Source organism: Trachurus trachurus (assembly GCF_905171665.1).
Source record: "Trachurus trachurus genome assembly, chromosome: 15".
Lineage (NCBI taxonomy): Eukaryota > Metazoa > Chordata > Actinopteri > Carangiformes > Carangidae > Trachurus > Trachurus trachurus.
In genome coordinates this window covers 20,423,951-20,443,648 of record NC_139906.1, presented here as the reverse complement: position 1 = coordinate 20,443,648, position 19,698 = coordinate 20,423,951, and the positions used below count along the sequence as shown (strand labels likewise).

General features: G+C 41.2%; 1 protein-coding gene across 1 annotated transcript; it reads right to left on the bottom strand.

Moving 5' to 3' along the window:
* Window positions 1-17,879: 17,879 nt before the first annotated feature.
* On the bottom strand, window positions 17,880-19,270 carry mrps6 (mitochondrial ribosomal protein S6). Its single transcript, XM_083987885.1, has 2 exons — window positions 18,754-19,270; window positions 17,880-17,924 (listed from the first exon to the last, which is right to left on the bottom strand). Exon 1 carries the CDS (start codon window positions 19,176-19,178, stop codon window positions 18,846-18,848), a length of 333 nt encoding a protein of 110 aa, XP_083844011.1. The 5' UTR covers window positions 19,179-19,270; the 3' UTR covers window positions 17,880-17,924; window positions 18,754-18,845.
* Between the last annotated feature and the right edge of the window lie 428 nt (window positions 19,271-19,698).

Genomic DNA, 19,698 nt, shown 5'->3' with positions numbered 1-19,698 from the left:
TCTTTTTTTCAAAATGGCCTGAGCGGTTTTTGGTCATTTTCTCCAAAACCACCGGCCCGATTTCAACCAAAACTTCTGCGTTGGACTCCCCTCGGATCCCCTGATGATATATCCGAGTTTGGAGAAATTTTTATTTTTGGTCAAAAAAAAAAAAAATTTGGTCAAAAAAAAACTTTAACCCGCGGAGTGGCTCTTTTTTTCAAAATGGCCTGAGCGGTTTTTGGTCATTTTCTCCAAAACCACCAGCCCGATTTCAGCCAAACCTTCTGCGTTGGACTCCCCTCGGACCCCCAGATGATACATCTGAGTTTGGAGAAATTTTAATTTTTGGTCAAAAAAAAAAAAAATTTGGTCAAAAAAAAACTTTAACCCGCGGAGTGGCTCTTTTTTCCAAAATGGCCTGAGCGGTTTTTGGTCATTTTCTCCAAAACCACCAGCCCGATTTCAGCCAAACCTTCTGCGTTGGTCTCCCCTCGGACCCCCAGATGATATATCCGAGTTTGGAGAAATTTTTATTTTTGGTCAAAAAAAAAACTTTAACCCGCGGAGTGGCTCTTTTTTTCAAAATGGCCTGAGCGGTTTTTGGTCATTTTCTCCAAAACCAACGGCCCGATTTCAACCAAAACTTCTGCGTTGGACTCCCCTCGGACCCCCAGATGATATATCCGAGTTTGGAGAAATTTTTATTTTTGGTCAAAAAAAAAAAAAATTTGGTCAAAAAAAAACTTTAACCCGCGGAGTGGCTCTTTTTTTCAAAATGGCCTGAGCAGTTTTTGGTCATTTTCTCCAAAACCAACGGCCCGATTTCAACCAAAACTTCTGCGTTGGACTCCCCTCGGACCCCCAGATGATATATCCGAGTTTGGAGAAATTTAAATTTTTGGTCAAAAAAAAAACTTTAACCCACGGAGTGGCTCTTTTTTTCAAAATGGCCTGAGCGGTTTTTGGTCATTTTCTCCAAAACCACCGGCCCGATTTCAGCCAAACCTTCTGCGTTGGACTCCCCTCGGACCCCCAGATGACATATCCGAGTTTGGAGAAATTTTTATTTTTGGTCAAAAAAAAAACTTTAACCCGCGGAGTGGCTCTTTTTTTCAAAATGGCCTGAGCGGTTTTTGGTCATTTTCTCCAAAACCACCGGCCCGATTTCAGCCAAACCTTCTGCGTTGGACTCCCCTCGGACCCCCAGATGATATATCCGAGTTTGGAGAAATTTTTATTTTTGGTCAAAAAAAAAAAAAATTTGGTCAAAAAAAACTTTAACCCGCGGAGTGGCTCTTTTTTTCAAAATGGCCTGAGCGGTTTTTGGTCATTTTCTCCAAAACCAACGGCCCGATTTCAACCAAAACTTCTGCGTTGGACTCCCCTCGGACCCCCAGATGATATATCCGAGTTTGGAGAAATTTTTATTTTTGGTCAAAAAAAAAACTTTAACCCGCGGAGTGGCTCTTTTTTTCAAAATGGCCTGAGCGGTTTTTGGTCATTTTCTCCAAAACCACCAGCCCGATTTCAGCCAAACCTTCTGCGTTGGACTCCCCTCGGACCCCCAGATGATACATCCAAGTTTGGAGAAATTTTAATTTTTGGTCAAAAAAAAAAAAAAATTTGGTAAAAAAAAAACTTTAACCCGCGGAGTGGCTCTTTTTTTCAAAATGGCCTGAGCGGTTTTTGGTCATTTTCTCCAAAACCACCGGCCCGATTTCAGCCAAACCTTCTGCGTTGGACTCCCCTCGGACCCCCAGATGATACATCTGAGTTTGGAGAAATTTTAATTTTTGGTCAAAAAAAAAAAAAAATTTGGTCAAAAAAAAACTTTAACCCGCGGAGTGGCTCTTTTTTCCAAAATGGCCTGAGCGGTTTTTGGTCATTTTCTCCAAAACCACCAGCCCGATTTCAGCCAAACCTTCTGCGTTGGACTCCCCTCGGACCCCCATATGATATATCCGAGTTTGGAGAAATTTTTATTTTTGGTCAAAAAAAAAACTTTAACCCGCGGAGTGGCTCTTTTTTTCAAAATGGCCTGAGCGGTTTTTGGTCATTTTCTCCAAAACCAACGGCCCGATTTCAACCAAAACTTCTGCGTTGGACTCCCCTCGGACCCCCAGATGATATATCCGAGTTTGGAGAAATTTTTATTTTTGGTCAAAAAAAAAAAATTTGGTCAAAAAAAAACTTTAACCCGCGGAGTGGCTCTTTTTTTCAAAATGGCCTGAGCGGTTTTTGGTCATTTTCTCCAAAACCACCAGCCCGATTTCAGCCAAACCTTCTGCGTTGGACTCCCCTCGGACCCCCAGATGATACATCCAAGTTTGGAGAAATTTTAATTTTTGGTCAAAAAAAAAAAAAAATTTGGTAAAAAAAAAACTTTAACCCGCGGAGTGGCTCTTTTTTTCAAAATGGCCTGAGCGGTTTTTGGTCATTTTCTCCAAAACCACCGGCCCGATTTCAGCCAAACCTTCTGCGTTGGACTCCCCTCGGACCCCCAGATGATACATCTGAGTTTGGAGAAATTTTAATTTTTGGTAAAAAAAAAAAAAAAAATTTGGTCAAAAAAAAACTTTAACCCGCGGAGTGGCTCTTTTTTCCAAAATGGCCTGAGCGGTTTTTGGTCATTTTCTCCAAAACCACCAGCCCGATTTCAGCCAAACCTTCTGCGTTGGACTCCCCTCGGACCCCCAGATGATATATCCGAGTTTGGAGAAAATTTTATTTTTGGTCAAAAAAAAAACTTTAACCCGCGGAGTGGCTCTTTTTTTCAAAATGGCCTGAGCGGTTTTTGGTCATTTTCTCCAAAACCAACGGCCCGATTTCAACCAAAACTTCTGCGTTGGACTCCCCTCGGACCCCCAGATGATATATCCGAGTTTGGAGAAATTTTTATTTTTGGTCAAAAAAAAAAAAAATTTGGTCAAAAAAAAACTTAAGCCCGCGGAGTGGCTCTTTTTTTCAAAATGGCCTGAGCGGTTTTTGGTCATTTTCTCCAAAACCAACGGCCCGATTTCAACCAAAACTTCTGCGTTGGACTCCCCTCGGACCCCCAGATGATATATCCGAGTTTGGAGAAATTTTTATTTTTGGTCAAAAAAAAAAAAAATTTGGTCAAAAAAAAACTTTAACCCGCGGAGTGGCTCTTTTTTTCAAAATGGCCTGAGCAGTTTTTGGTCATTTTCTCCAAAACCAACGGCCCGATTTCAACCAAAACTTCTGCGTTGGACTCCCCTCGGACCCCCAGATGATATATCCGAGTTTGGAGAAATTTAAATTTTTGGTCAAAAAAAAAACTTTAACCCGCGGAGTGGCTCTTTTTTTCAAAATGGCCTGAGCGGTTTTTGGTCATTTTCTCCAAAACCACCGGCCCGATTTCAGCCAAACCTTCTGCGTTGGACTCCCCTCGGACCCCCAGATGACATATCCGAGTTTGGAGAAATTTTTATTTTTGGTCAAAAAAAAAACTTTAACCCGCGGAGTGGCTCTTTTTTTCAAAATGGCCTGAGCGGTTTTTGGTCATTTTCTCCAAAACCACCGGCCCGATTTCAGCCAAACCTTCTGCGTTGGACTCCCCTCGGACCCCCAGATGATATATCCGAGTTTGGAGAAATTTTTATTTTTGGTCAAAAAAAAAAAAAATTTGGTCAAAAAAAAACTTTAACCCGCGGAGTGGCTCTTTTTTTCAAAATGGCCTGAGCGGTTTTTGGTCATTTTCTCCAAAACCAACGGCCCGATTTCAACCAAAACTTCTGCGTTGGACTCCCCTCGGACCCCCAGATGATATATCCGAGTTTGGAGAAATTTTTATTTTTGGTCAAAAAAAAAACTTTAACCCGCGGAGTGGCTCTTTTTTTCAAAATGGCCTGAGCGGTTTTTGGTCATTTTCTCCAAAACCACCAGCCCGATTTCAGCCAAACCTTCTGCGTTGGACTCCCCTCGGACCCCCAGATGATACATCCAAGTTTGGAGAAATTTTAATTTTTGGTCAAAAAAAAAAAAAAATTTGGTAAAAAAAAAACTTTAACCCGCGGAGTGGCTCTTTTTTTCAAAATGGCCTGAGCGGTTTTTGGTCATTTTCTCCAAAACCACCGGCCCGTTTTCAGCCAAACCTTCTGCGTTGGACTCCCCTCGGACCCCCAGATGATACATCTGAGTTTGGAGAAATTTTAATTTTTGGTCAAAAAAAAAAAAAAATTTGGTCAAAAAAAAACTTTAACCCGCGGAGTGGCTCTTTTTTCCAAAATGGCCTGAGCGGTTTTTGGTCATTTTCTCCAAAACCACCAGCCCGATTTCAGCCAAACCTTCTGCGTTGGACTCCCCTCGGACCCCCAGATGATATATCCGAGTTTGGAGAAATTTTTATTTTTGGTCAAAAAAAAAACTTTAACCCGCGGAGTGGCTCTTTTTTTCAAAATGGCCTGAGCGGTTTTTGGTCATTTTCTCCAAAACCAACGGCCCGATTTCAACCAAAACTTCTGCGTTGGACTCCCCTCGGACCCCCAGATGATATATCCGAGTTTGGAGAAATTTTTATTTTTGGTCAAAAAAAAAAAATTTGGTCAAAAAAAAACTTTAACCCGCGGAGTGGCTCTTTTTTTCAAAATGGCCTGAGCGGTTTTTGGTCATTTTCTCCAAAACCACCAGCCCGATTTCAGCCAAACCTTCTGCGTTGGACTCCCCTCGGACCCCCAGATGATACATCCAAGTTTGGAGAAATTTTAATTTTTGGTCAAAAAAAAAAAAAAATTTGGTAAAAAAAAAACTTTAACCCGCGGAGTGGCTCTTTTTTTCAAAATGGCCTGAGCGGTTTTTGGTCATTTTCTCCAAAACCACCGGCCCGATTTCAGCCAAACCTTCTGCGTTGGACTCCCCTCGGACCCCCAGAAGATACATCTGAGTTTGGAGAAATTTTAATTTTTGGTCAAAAAAAAAAAAAAAATTTGGTCAAAAAAAAACTTTAACCCGCGGAGTGGCTCTTTTTTCCAAAATGGCCTGAGCGGTTTTTGGTCATTTTCTCCAAAACCACCAGCCCGATTTCAGCCAAACCTTCTGCGTTGGACTCCCCTCGGACCCCCAGATGATATATCCGAGTTTGGAGAAAATTTTATTTTTGGTCAAAAAAAAAACTTTAACCCGCGGAGTGGCTCTTTTTTTCAAAATGGCCTGAGCGGTTTTTGGTCATTTTCTCCAAAACCAACGGCCCGATTTCAACCAAAACTTCTGCGTTGGACTCCCCTCGGACCCCCAGATGATATATCCGAGTTTGGAGAAATTTTTATTTTTGGTCAAAAAAAAAAAAAATTTGGTCAAAAAAAAACTTAAGCCCGCGGAGTGGCTCTTTTTTTCAAAATGGCCTGAGCGGTTTTTGGTCATTTTCTCCAAAACCAACGGCCCGATTTCAACCAAAACTTCTGCGTTGGACTCCCCTCGGACCCCCAGATGATATATCCGAGTTTGGAGAAATTTTTATTTTTGGTCAAAAAAAAAAAAAATTTGGTCAAAAAAAAACTTTAACCCGCGGAGTGGCTCTTTTTTTCAAAATGGCCTGAGCAGTTTTTGGTCATTTTCTCCAAAACCAACGGCCCGATTTCAACCAAAACTTCTGCGTTGGACTCCCCTCGGACCCCCAGATGATATATCCGAGTTTGGAGAAATTTAAATTTTTGGTCAAAAAAAAAACTTTAACCCGCGGAGTGGCTCTTTTTTTCAAAATGGCCTGAGCGGTTTTTGGTCATTTTCTCCAAAACCACCGGCCCGATTTCAACCAAACCTTCTGCGTTGGACTCCCCTCGGACCCCCAGATGACATATCCGAGTTTGGAGAAATTTTTATTTTTGGTCAAAAAAAAAACTTTAACCCGCGGAGTGGCTCTTTTTTTCAAAATGGCCTGAGCGGTTTTTGGTCATTTTCTCCAAAACCACCGGCCCGATTTCAGCCAAACCTTCTGCGTTGGACTCCCCTCGGACCCCCAGATGATATATCCGAGTTTGGAGAAATTTTTATTTTTGGTCAAAAAAAAAAAAAATTTGGTCAAAAAAAAACTTTAACCCGCGGAGTGGCTCTTTTTTTCAAAATGGCCTGAGCGGTTTTTGGTCATTTTCTCCAAAACCAACGGCCCGATTTCAACCAAAACTTCTGCGTTGGACTCCCCTCGGACCCCCAGATGATATATCCGAGTTTGGAGAAATTTTTATTTTTGGTCAAAAAAAAAAAAATTTGGTCAAAAAAAAACTTTAACCCGCGGAGTGGCTCTTTTTTTCAAAATGGCCTGAGCGGTTTTTGGTCATTTTCTCCAAAACCACCAGCCCGATTTCAGCCAAACCTTCTGCGTTGGACTCCCCTCGGACCCCCAGATGATACATCCAAGTTTGGAGAAATTTTAATTTTTGGTCAAAAAAAAAAAAAAATTTGGTAAAAAAAAAACTTTAACCCGCGGAGTGGCTCTTTTTTTCAAAATGGCCTGAGCGGTTTTTGGTCATTTTCTCCAAAACCACCGGCCCGATTTCAGCCAAACCTTCTGCGTTGGACTCCCCTCGGACCCCCAGATGATACATCTGAGTTTGGAGAAATTTTAATTTTTGGTCAAAAAAAAAAAAAAATTTGGTCAAAAAAAAACTTTAACCCGCGGAGTGGCTCTTTTTTCCAAAATGGCCTGAGCGGTTTTTGGTCATTTTCTCCAAAACCACCAGCCCGATTTCAGCCAAACCTTCTGCGTTGGTCTCCCCTCGGACCCCCAGATGATATATCCGAGTTTGGAGAAATTTTTATTTTTGGTCAAAAAAAAAACTTTAACCCGCGGAGTGGCTCTTTTTTTCAAAATGGCCTGAGCGGTTTTTGGTCATTTTCTCCAAAACCACCGGCCCGATTTCAGCCAAACCTTCTGCGTTGGACTCCCCTCGGACCCCCAGATGATACATCTGAGTTTGGAGAAATTTTAATTTTTGGTCAAAAAAAAAAAAAAATTTGGTCAAAAAAAAACTTTAACCCGCGGAGTGGCTCTTTTTTCCAAAATGGCCTGAGCGGTTTTTGGTCATTTTCTCCAAAACCACCAGCCCGATTTCAGCCAAACCTTCTGCGTTGGTCTCCCCTCGGACCCCCAGATGATATATCCGAGTTTGGAGAAATTTTTATTTTTGGTCAAAAAAAAAACTTTAACCCGCGGAGTGGCTCTTTTTTTCAAAATGGCCTGAGCGGTTTTTGGTCATTTTCTCCAAAACCAACGGCCCGATTTCAACCAAAACTTCTGCGTTGGACTCCCCTCGGACCCCCAGATGATATATCCGAGTTTGGAGAAATTTTTATTTTTGGTCAAAAAAAAAAAAATTTGCTCAAAAAAAAAACTTTAACCCGCGGAGTGGCTCTTTTTTTCAAAATGGCCTGAGCGGTTTTTGGTCATTTTCTCCAAAACCACCAGCCCGATTTCAGCCAAACCTTCTGCGTTGGACTCCCCTCGGACCCCCAGATGATACATCCAAGTTTGGAGAAATTTTAATTTTTGGTCAAAAAAAAAAAAAAATTTGGTAAAAAAAAAACTTTAACCCGCGGAGTGGCTCTTTTTTTCAAAATGGCCTGAGCGGTTTTTGGTCATTTTCTCCAAAACCACCGGCCCGATTTCAGCCAAACCTTCTGCGTTGGACTCCCCTCGGACCCCCAGATGATACATCTGAGTTTGGAGAAATTTTAATTTTTGGTCAAAAAAAAAAAAAATTTGGTCAAAAAAAAACTTTAACCCGCGGAGTGGCTCTTTTTTCAAAATGGCCTGAGCGGTTTTTGGTCATTTTCTCCAAAACCAACGGCCCGATTTCAACCAAAACTTCTGCGTTGGACTCCCCTCGGACCCCCAGATGATATATCCGAGTTTGGAGAAATTTTTATTTTTGGTCAAAAAAAAAAAATTTGCTCAAAAAAAAACTTTAACCCGCGGAGTGGCTCTTTTTTTCAAAATGGCCTGAGCGGTTTTTGGTCATTTTCTCCAAAACCACCAGCCCGATTTCAGCCAAACCTTCTGCGTTGGACTCCCCTCGGACCCCCAGATGATACATCCAAGTTTGGAGAAATTTTAATTTTTGGTCAAAAAAAAAAAAAAATTTGGTAAAAAAAAAACTTTAACCCGCGGAGTGGCTCTTTTTTTCAAAATGGCCTGAGCGGTTTTTGGTCATTTTCTCCAAAACCACCGGCCCGATTTCAGCCAAACCTTCTGCGTTGGACTCCCCTCGGACCCCCAGATGATACATCTGAGTTTGGAGAAATTTTAATTTTTGGTCAAAAAAAAAAAAAAATTTGGTCAAAAAAAAACTTTAACCCGCGGAGTGGCTCTTTTTTCCAAAATGGCCTGAGCGGTTTTTGGTCATTTTCTCCAAAACCACCAGCCCGATTTCAGCCAAACCTTCTGCGTTGGACTCCCCTCGGACCCCCAGATGATATATCCGAGTTTGGAGAAAATTTTATTTTTGGTCAAAAAAAAAACTTTAACCCGCGGAGTGGCTCTTTTTTTCAAAATGGCCTGAGCGGTTTTTGGTCATTTTCTCCAAAACCAACGGCCCGATTTCAACCAAAACTTCTGCGTTGGACTCCCCTCGGACCCCCAGATGATATATCCGAGTTTGGAGAAATTTTTATTTTTGGTCAAAAAAAAAAAAAATTTGGTCAAAAAAAAACTTAAGCCCGCGGAGTGGCTCTTTTTTTCAAAATGGCCTGAGCGGTTTTTGGTCATTTTCTCCAAAACCAACGGCCCGATTTCAACCAAAACTTCTGCGTTGGACTCCCCTCGGACCCCCAGATGATATATCCGAGTTTGGAGAAATTTTTATTTTTGGTCAAAAAAAAAAAAAATTTGGTCAAAAAAAAACTTTAACCCGCGGAGTGGCTCTTTTTTTCAAAATGGCCTGAGCAGTTTTTGGTCATTTTCTCCAAAACCAACGGCCCGATTTCAACCAAAACTTCTGCGTTGGACTCCCCTCGGACCCCCAGATGATATATCCGAGTTTGGAGAAATTTAAATTTTTGGTCAAAAAAAAAACTTTAACCCGCGGAGTGGCTCTTTTTTTCAAAATGGCCTGAGCGGTTTTTGGTCATTTTCTCCAAAACCACCGGCCCGATTTCAACCAAACCTTCTGCGTTGGACTCCCCTCGGACCCCCAGATGACATATCCGAGTTTGGAGAAATTTTTATTTTTGGTCAAAAAAAAAAATTTAACCCGCGGAGTGGCTCTTTTTTTCAAAATGGCCTGAGCGGTTTTTGGTCATTTTCTCCAAAACCACCGGCCCGATTTCAGCCAAACCTTCTGCGTTGGACTCCCCTCGGACCCCCAGATGATATATCCGAGTTTGGAGAAATTTTAATTTTTGGTCAAAAAAAAAAAAAATTTGGTCAAAAAAAAACTTTAACCCGCGGAGTGGCTCTTTTTTTCAAAATGGCCTGAGCGGTTTTTGGTCATTTTCTCCAAAACCAACGGCCCGATTTCAACCAAAACTTCTGCGTTGGACTCCCCTCGGACCCCCAGATGATATATCCGAGTTTGGAGAAATTTTTATTTTTGGTCAAAAAAAAAAAAATTTGGTCAAAAAAAAACTTTAACCCGCGGAGTGGCTCTTTTTTTCAAAATGGCCTGAGCGGTTTTTGGTCATTTTCTCCAAAACCACCAGCCCGATTTCAGCCAAACCTTCTGCGTTGGACTCCCCTCGGACCCCCAGATGATACATCCAAGTTTGGAGAAATTTTAATTTTTGGTAAAAAAAAAAAAAAAATTTGGTAAAAAAAAAACTTTAACCCGCGGAGTGGCTCTTTTTTTCAAAATGGCCTGAGCGGTTTTTGGTCATTTTCTCCAAAACCACCGGCCCGATTTCAGCCAAACCTTCTGCGTTGGACTCCCCTCGGACCCCCAGATGATACATCTGAGTTTGGAGAAATTTTAATTTTTGGTCAAAAAAAAAAAAAAATTTGGTCAAAAAAAAACTTTAACCCGCGGAGTGGCTCTTTTTTCCAAAATGGCCTGAGCGGTTTTTGGTCATTTTCTCCAAAACCACCAGCCCGATTTCAGCCAAACCTTCTGCGTTGGTCTCCCCTCGGACCCCCAGATGATATATCCGAGTTTGGAGAAATTTTTATTTTTGGTCAAAAAAAAAACTTTAACCCGCGGAGTGGCTCTTTTTTTCAAAATGGCCTGAGCGGTTTTTGGTCATTTTCTCCAAAACCACCGGCCCGATTTCAGCCAAACCTTCTGCGTTGGACTCCCCTCGGACCCCCAGATGATACATCTGAGTTTGGAGAAATTTTAATTTTTGGTCAAAAAAAAAAAAAAATTTGGTCAAAAAAAAACTTTAACCCGCGGAGTGGCTCTTTTTTCCAAAATGGCCTGAGCGGTTTTTGGTCATTTTCTCCAAAACCACCAGCCCGATTTCAGCCAAACCTTCTGCGTTGGTCTCCCCTCGGACCCCCAGATGATATATCCGAGTTTGGAGAAATTTTTATTTTTGGTCAAAAAAAAAACTTTAACCCGCGGAGTGGCTCTTTTTTTCAAAATGGCCTGAGCGGTTTTTGGTCATTTTCTCCAAAACCAACGGCCCGATTTCAACCAAAACTTCTGCGTTGGACTCCCCTCGGACCCCCAGATGATATATCCGAGTTTGGAGAAATTTTTATTTTTGGTCAAAAAAAAAAAAATTTGCTCAAAAAAAAACTTTAACCCGCGGAGTGGCTCTTTTTTTCAAAATGGCCTGAGCGGTTTTTGGTCATTTTCTCCAAAACCACCAGCCCGATTTCAGCCAAACCTTCTGCGTTGGACTCCCCTCGGACCCCCAGATGATACATCCAAGTTTGGAGAAATTTTAATTTTTGGTCAAAAAAAAAAAAAAATTTGGTAAAAAAAAAACTTTAACCCGCGGAGTGGCTCTTTTTTTCAAAATGGCCTGAGCGGTTTTTGGTCATTTTCTCCAAAACCACCGGCCCGATTTCAGCCAAACCTTCTGCGTTGGACTCCCCTCGGACCCCCAGATGATACATCTGAGTTTGGAGAAATTTTAATTTTTGGTCAAAAAAAAAAAAAAATTTGGTCAAAAAAAAACTTTAACCCGCGGAGTGGCTCTTTTTTCCAAAATGGCCTGAGCGGTTTTTGGTCATTTTCTCCAAAACCACCAGCCCGATTTCAGCCAAACCTTCTGCGTTGGACTCCCCTCGGACCCCCAGATGATATATCCGAGTTTGGAGAAAATTTTATTTTTGGTCAAAAAAAAAACTTTAACCCGCGGAGTGGCTCTTTTTTTCAAAATGGCCTGAGCGGTTTTTGGTCATTTTCTCCAAAACCACCGGCCCGATTTCAGCCAAACCTTCTGCGTTGGACTCCCCTCGGACCCCCAGATGATACATCTGAGTTTGGAGAAATTTTAATTTTTGGTCAAAAAAAAAAAAAATTTGGTCAAAAAAAAACTTTAACCCGCGGAGTGGCTCTTTTTTCCAAAATGGCCTGAGCGGTTTTTGGTCATTTTCTCCAAAACCACCGGCCCGATTTCAGCCAAACCTTCTGCGTTGGACTCCCCTCGGACCCCCAGATGATACATCTGAGTTTGGAGAAATTTTAATTTTTGGTCAAAAAAAAAAAAAAATTTGGTCAAAAAAAAACTTTAACCCGCGGAGTGGCTCTTTTTTCCAAAATGGCCTGAGCGGTTTTTGGTCATTTTCTCCAAAACCACCAGCCCGATTTCAGCCAAACCTTCTGCGTTGGTCTCCCCTCGGACCCCCAGATGATATATCCGAGTTTGGAGAAATTTTTATTTTTGGTCAAAAAAAAAACTTTAACCCGCGGAGTGGCTCTTTTTTTCAAAATGGCCTGAGCGGTTTTTGGTCATTTTCTCCAAAACCAACGGCCCGATTTCAACCAAAACTTCTGCGTTGGACTCCCCTCGGACCCCCAGATGATATATCCGAGTTTGGAGAAATTTTTATTTTTGGTCAAAAAAAAAAAAATTTGCTCAAAAAAAAACTTTAACCCGCGGAGTGGCTCTTTTTTTCAAAATGGCCTGAGCGGTTTTTGGTCATTTTCTCCAAAACCACCAGCCCGATTTCAGCCAAACCTTCTGCGTTGGACTCCCCTCGGACCCCCAGATGATACATCCAAGTTTGGAGAAATTTTAATTTTTGGTCAAAAAAAAAAAAAAATTTGGTAAAAAAAAAACTTTAACCCGCGGAGTGGCTCTTTTTTTCAAAATGGCCTGAGCGGTTTTTGGTCATTTTCTCCAAAACCACCGGCCCGATTTCAGCCAAACCTTCTGCGTTGGACTCCCCTCGGACCCCCAGATGATACATCTGAGTTTGGAGAAATTTTAATTTTTGGTCAAAAAAAAAAAAAATTTGGTCAAAAAAAAACTTTAACCCGCGGAGTGGCTCTTTTTTCCAAAATGGCCTGAGCGGTTTTTGGTCATTTTCTCCAAAACCACCAGCCCGATTTCAGCCAAACCTTCTGCGTTGGACTCCCCTCGGACCCCCAGATGATATATCCGAGTTTGGAGAAAATTTTATTTTTGGTCAAAAAAAAAACTTTAACCCGCGGAGTGGCTCTTTTTTTCAAAATGGCCTGAGCGGTTTTTGGTCATTTTCTCCAAAACCAACGGCCCGATTTCAACCAAAACTTCTGCGTTGGACTCCCCTCGGACCCCCAGATGATATATCCGAGTTTGGAGAAATTTTTATTTTTGGTCAAAAAAAAAAAAAATTTGGTCAAAAAAAAACTTAAGCCCGCGGAGTGGCTCTTTTTTTCAAAATGGCCTGAGCGGTTTTTGGTCATTTTCTCCAAAACCAACGGCCCGATTTCAACCAAAACTTCTGCGTTGGACTCCCCTCGGACCCCCAGATGATATATCCGAGTTTGGAGAAATTTTTATTTTTGGTAAAAAAAAAAAAAAATTTGGTCAAAAAAAAACTTTAACCCGCGGAGTGGCTCTTTTTTTCAAAATGGCCTGAGCGGTTTTTGGTCATTTTCTCCAAAACCAACGGCCCGATTTCAACCAAAACTTCTGCGTTGGACTCCCCTCGGACCCCCAGATGATATATCCGAGTTTGGAGAAATTTAAATTTTTGGTCAAAAAAAAAACTTTAACCCGCGGAGTGGCTCTTTTTTTCAAAATGGCCTGAGCGGTTTTTGGTCATTTTCTCCAAAACCACCGGCCCGATTTCAGCCAAACCTTCTGCGTTGGACTCCCCTCGGACCCCCAGATGACATATCCGAGTTTGGAGAAATTTTTATTTTTGGTCAAAAAAAAAACTTTAACCCGCGGAGTGGCTCTTTTTTTCAAAATGGCCTGAGCGGTTTTTGGTCATTTTCTCCAAAACCACCGGCCCGATTTCAGCCAAACCTTCTGCGTTGGACTCCCCTCGGACCCCCAGATGATACATCTGAGTTTGGAGAAATTTTAATTTTTGGTCAAAAAAAAAAAAAAATTTGGTCAAAAAAAAACTTTAACCCGCGGAGTGGCTCTTTTTTCCAAAATGGCCTGAGCGGTTTTTGGTCATTTTCTCCAAAACCACCAGCCCGATTTCAGCCAAACCTTCTGCGTTGGACTCCCCTCGGACCCCCAGATGATATATCCGAGTTTGGAGAAAATTTTATTTTTGGTCAAAAAAAAAACTTTAACCCGCGGAGTGGCTCTTTTTTTCAAAATGGCCTGAGCGGTTTTTGGTCATTTTCTCCAAAACCAACGGCCCGATTTCAACCAAAACTTCTGCGTTGGACTCCCCTCGGACCCCCAGATGATATATCCGAGTTTGGAGAAATTTTTATTTTTGGTCAAAAAAAAAAAAAATTTGGTCAAAAAAAAACTTTAGCCCGCGGAGTGGCTCTTTTTTTCAAAATGGCCTGAGCGGTTTTTGGTCATTTTCTCCAAAACCACCGGCCCGATTTCAGCCAAACCTTCTGCGTTGGACTCCCCTCGGACCCCCAGATGACATATCCGAGTTGGGAGAAATTTTTATTTTTGGTCAAAAAAAAAACTTTAACCCGCGGAGTGGCTCTTTTTTTCAAAATGGCCTGAGCGGTTTTTGGTCATTTTCTCCAAAACCAACGGCCCGATTTCAACCAAAACTTCTGCGTTGGACTCCCCTCGGACCCCCAGATGATATATCCGAGTTTGGAGAAATTATTATTTTTGGTCAAAAAAAAAAAAAAATTTGGTCAAAAAAAAACTTTAACCCGCGGAGTGGCTCTTTTTTTCAAAATGGCCTGAGCGGTTTTTGGTCATTTTCTCCAAAACCAACGGCCCGATTTCAACCAAAACTTCTGCGTTGGACTCCCCTCGGACCCCCAGATGATATATCCGAGTTTGGAGAAATTTTTATTTTTGGTCAAAAAAAAAACTTTAACCCGCGGAGTGGCTCTTTTTTTCAAAATGGCCTGAGCGGTTTTTGGTCATTTTCTCCAAAACCAACGGCCCGATTTCAACCAAAACTTCTGCGTTGGACTCCCCTCGGACCCCCAGATGATATATCCGAGTTTGGAGAAATTTTAATTTTTGGTAAAAAAAAAAACTTTAACCCGCGGAGTGGCCCTTTTTTTCAAAATGGCCTGAGCGGTTTTTGGTCATTTTCTCCAAAACCATCCAAAAACATCACTCCCTCATCAAACCAGTGATAGGCATGCTGAAAAGAAAAGAGAGAGAGAGACGCGCCTGGGTATCGCAGCTGTAAAAAAAAAAGAAAATAAAAAAAAAGACGACATGTCGGAATAGCGGTATCAAAAAGTGTCGGACTACCGGCATGTCTAGATAGAGGGATGTCTGAATAGCGGGCGGACCCCCAACTGAACTTCTTTCTCACACATTTTTTGAGTATATTAAAATGTGCTTTCTCAACTTCTAAAATTTGGATTTGAGGGGGCAAGACATTTATTTGAGGGGGCACTGCCCCCTCTTGCCCCTGCGTAGAGCCGGCCCCGCTTTCCTAAAGCGGGACAGGTGGTTTTTCCTAATGTGGGACAGTGCTTTTCCAGGTAAAACTAATAGGTTGAACAATAACAATGATTGTTTACATGGTTTTATTGTTATAATGCATTATTTTACAACAAAAGAAAATTATATTTATTAACTGGAAGTGGTCATAATACTGTTAAAGGGGTATATGGCTCTGATTTTTTTTCTTTCTTGTTTCTAAATCTTGTCTTTTTTGATAATGTTCATGAAAAATGTTGTGTTTAGAAGTAATCAAAGGATAGCACATTACTGATTAATTAAATGGAATGTATTTCAGATCACAGTGGCAAAAAAGAGTAAGGCAATGAGACAAAACCAGGGAAAGAAAACATGGGAAAAGAAAGGAAAATAATCAAGCAAGTGAACTCAACCAGTGGAAAAAAGACAGGATGAGGGGAGACATTACTGAATATAGGGGGATCACTGAGGATGGTGGTGTCCCAAAATTGAGGTTGTTGACCAGGGCTTGGAATGACCCTAGCGAAGGGTAAAAGGTCACATCCACCACACAATTGGTAGAAAACCATTAACACTATAGAAGATGAAGCAGAACTAGGACAATAAGTGATATTATTGAACACTGGTTTGCAATCTAGCATTTATCATGTAAATTAAGATGACTTTTAAACAGACTTTTTAGTGTCCCACATTAGGAGCATGACTGTCCCACATTAGGGAACAGAAATTGCCGCAAAAAACTTTGCAATCAGAGTTGAAATATGTATGGTATTTCTTTTAGGAGTGTGATATCAGAATTTTCTCTTTGGATTCCATTAGATCACAACCTAAGGATTTCAGAATGGTACAGGATGTAGATTGAAAGTGTTTGCTTCATATCGCAATATACACCAGAAGTCTAAATTGCAAAAAATGTCCCACATTAGGCGAATTCACCCTAGATATAGATTATTTTATTTTCACAATACATTTTAAAACTAATCACACGCTGTAGTGTAGCTGCTATAAATTCACCGGAGTGGTCTAAAATCTGAACCACTGACTGAGTGACTGCTGGTCACTGCTCTGCTTTGGCCAGGTGGAGGCGGTGTGGGACCAGCAAAAATCTGGTTTTCTAAGGAGACAAGACAACAAAGAAACAATGACGGAGCTGTTAATGCCAGATAATGATATTTTTCGATGTGTGTGTCGTCTCAGTTGTTTGTTGATGAATACGGAGGCTTGAAAAAGACTGTGTCCCGCTGTATTACTCAGGCTGCACTACAGCGTCTATTCACGGGCGCGATCCCACTACTGAGCGGCACGGGGGCTTTGACCTGCTCCGTTTCCGACCTGGACCGGTGCACCCCTCCTTAGACGACCTGGTGGTCCCGGGCTCCCCCAGGAGCACCATATCGATACCGAACTTAGTGCGGACACCCGATCGGCATAGTCCGCTGCAGCTCAGAGCTCCTGAGCTCAAACGATCCGCCAGCCTCAGCCTCCCAGTGACTTGGATTACAGGCGCGCGCCACCGCACCCGGCGGTTTCAGACGGGTCCTTATGAGCCTTTAACGTCTACAAAGGTGACGTAATCAAAAGGTTTAGCGACATCTGATGGCGAAGGTGAAGTAGCATCTGAACAGATTAAATTCACAGGAAGAGAATATAGCTGCAGATATGTTCATGTTTACCTCCTACCTCTGGTGTGGTCTAATAATATGAAAAAGCTGGTTCTGTTCTCCCATTTTCCGATAGGCCTACCTGCTGCACTGCTCTACATGAGGCTGTTGTTGTCAGAGTCAGAGTGAACTTCAGTGACTGGCACAACAGTTGTAGGCTACTCACATGTTAAAGTGAACTCTGGAGCAGTGGTAGAGAACTAATGGGCTAAAGATACTTTTACTTGATCTTGACTGCATAGCAGTTCAGAGAGAAATGTACTGTTTTGTTTTGTTTTTTTACTCCACACACTTTTGACATCAATGATTTCTTTGAAAAATAATTGGCTCTGGATTTCATCAAACACATGCTCTAATAATCATGACATGAATGATGCATGTGATCTGTCACTTTAGTGAAAGAAAATTAAAGTTACAATTGTTTACAGCCAAATGTATTTGTTTACCTGTATTTCTGACCTTCTAGTGCAGATGATGTTGATGATGGTCTAGTAATAATTAGTTGGAAATGGAGGCCTTTATTTTTGCAAGATGTCATGTCAAAAACGAACCTAATATCTATGAATTGTTTGAGTATGTATATTAAATTAATTTTATGTCTGCTGAATGTCAAAATGTATATTTTTGCTTGCATATTCCTGATACATTAAGGTTGGAGGTAGTTATGTATGTAGTTGACAAAATTGATTTAGGGTGATAATTCCTACCAGTGTACTCATATCAGTAGCCTACATATTTACTGAAAATTGTTTAAATTGATTAAGTCCATAAATGCATGATGTAGTAATTGCTGTAAGTTTGAATAAAGCTTGGCCAAGCACAGGCGAATGTTCACAAAACACTATCCCTAATCAACCAATGAAACTCAACCAGCCAGAAAATGTCACTGAAAAAAAGGTGACCTTTATCTCTTAAATCCTGTTTAAATAGATCAGGAGGGAAAACCAAACCTTATCAAACCTTCTCAGACAGGAATTCCCCCCCTAAATTTTAGAGGCTGAAGATATGGACTGGAAATTAAGTTTTCAAACTTGAAACTTGAGTTTGAAGGAGAGGAGTCTGGTTGTTAAAGTCAAATGTTTCAGTGCTATAGATTAAGTGGTATTCAAATTGTATGACTAGATGTTGAGTAGTGATTAAAATTCAATATTTTATATTACAGCTTCATAAACCACCTGAAATGTCCATCACATGACTAAACATCACATGAAACACAATATGCAAACGCCTGAACATGAAGTGGAGAGAAACTTGCAAATACAATAGAAAAAAAAGTTTATTATAACATTAGATCCAAATGCAGGCCAATGACAATGGAAAAGATAAAGACGAAAGAATCACACTGTACATCTTCTGGATGAGCTGCAAAAACCTGTAAAACAAAGAGAACAAACATTACATAGGGTTCACTTACAGGGCAGTCAGCACAGCATGATCTCCATAAAGAGAATGTAAACCACACGGACTGAACACATCTAAAGACCACCACACATTATAAAGCGTTGATGATAAGACAGTCTGACACTGGTGGGTGTAATTAAGATGAAACATCTTCGATATGAATGCTTCATCTTTGTTTAGTACGGGAAGCATGATCTGTAAATCTTTCATTGATATGCATGTTTGTGATGTCTCAAACCGTTCCTAAAAGTATAAGCTCTTTATTTATTGCCTCCTAGTTGTGACCTTTAACCTGTGAGCTGCGGCATCCTTCACACCCCCTTTGAAACAAGCTGATTTTCACAAAGAAAAAAAAAAACACTAGCATGGGACAAGGTACAATGTTTTCATATGGATAAAGGAAATATTAATAGCTACCTGCCTGTATCACACAACGTCAGTATTGAATGAACATTTATGCAGTGCTCTTGACTTTGGAAAATTGCTCATTTTTTCCTCCCCACAAATCTATTATAGTAGTCCATTAAAATCACAGTATCGTTGTCAAACTGATTATGATTATTCATCAGCTGTTTAATCCATTGATATAGAATTCATTCTCCTATTAACTCCATATTAAGACCTTATCCTTTGTTTTTATCAATTAGTGCATGAAAACAGAAAATGTCACAGCTTCAGAGATAGGTTTTTTCCCCCTGCTCTTTCATATTGAATACTTCAGGGATCCTTGCACTCCATATATGAATAGATAAAACAATCTAACGACTTGTGCACACATGCATATCACTACAGATACACCTGCTGGCTGGGTATTTGATTCAACATGGTTAGTAGCCTTGTGAGCACTTCATCCACGTCTGCAGGACAGGTCCTTACGTTCAGTCACTGTTGAGGACCACAGCAGTTGCTGCTCGGAGCCTGGGTGTCCTTTTTCAGCACGGTGGGCCTAACCACGTCCACGTCGCGGTGCAGGTGATTGAGGAAACCCGTGAGGATTTCGGGAGCTGCGTAAAAATCGACCAGAAAGTAGGCCCCTCGGCTGTGCTTCTGGTTGTGTTTGGAAATCTTGTAGGGCAACAGTCTCTCTCCCAAGTTCTCCAGGTGTCTGACCACGGCCCCCCGCTCCATCAGGGTCTCCACTGTCCGCCGGAGAGCAGCCGCCGTCTCCGGCCGCTGCATCGTCTTCAGGATCAGGGCCAGTTCGTAGCGAGGCATGGCTTCGCCGAAGTAGTCCTCGGGTCACACGGTAAATTCAGCCGGCTTCAGGTCCGTGTCATTGCCCGACGGACTCCGAGTCGACCATATTATGACACGAGGGACAGGGAAGGTCTTTGGTGATGACGTATAAAGCACGCGCCTGTATTGACAACGACATTGACACATTGTAACAAAAAAAAGATATAAAAAAGAGGATCTGTGAATAAAATCTGGTGTTAAATGGTTAAAATGTAAACCTTATCCACTGTATCCCCATATTGATTTCATAAGACGACATGTTTTCATTGGAAAGCTCATTATGTAAACATTAAAAGGGAAACGAGCTCGTGAGGAGGTCTCACTCTGCCCGATTTGCTGATACGAACAGATAGAAACATTTTTTTTTAAATCTAGAGCTTAAACTTTTGCAACTACGAATTATTATTTTCTAGACGCAACAGATGTTTTTTTTTGTAGCTTTATAAAATTCGTAAGCATTTGAATGCAGGTAAATTACAATTATCCTGTGGTTTCTGTT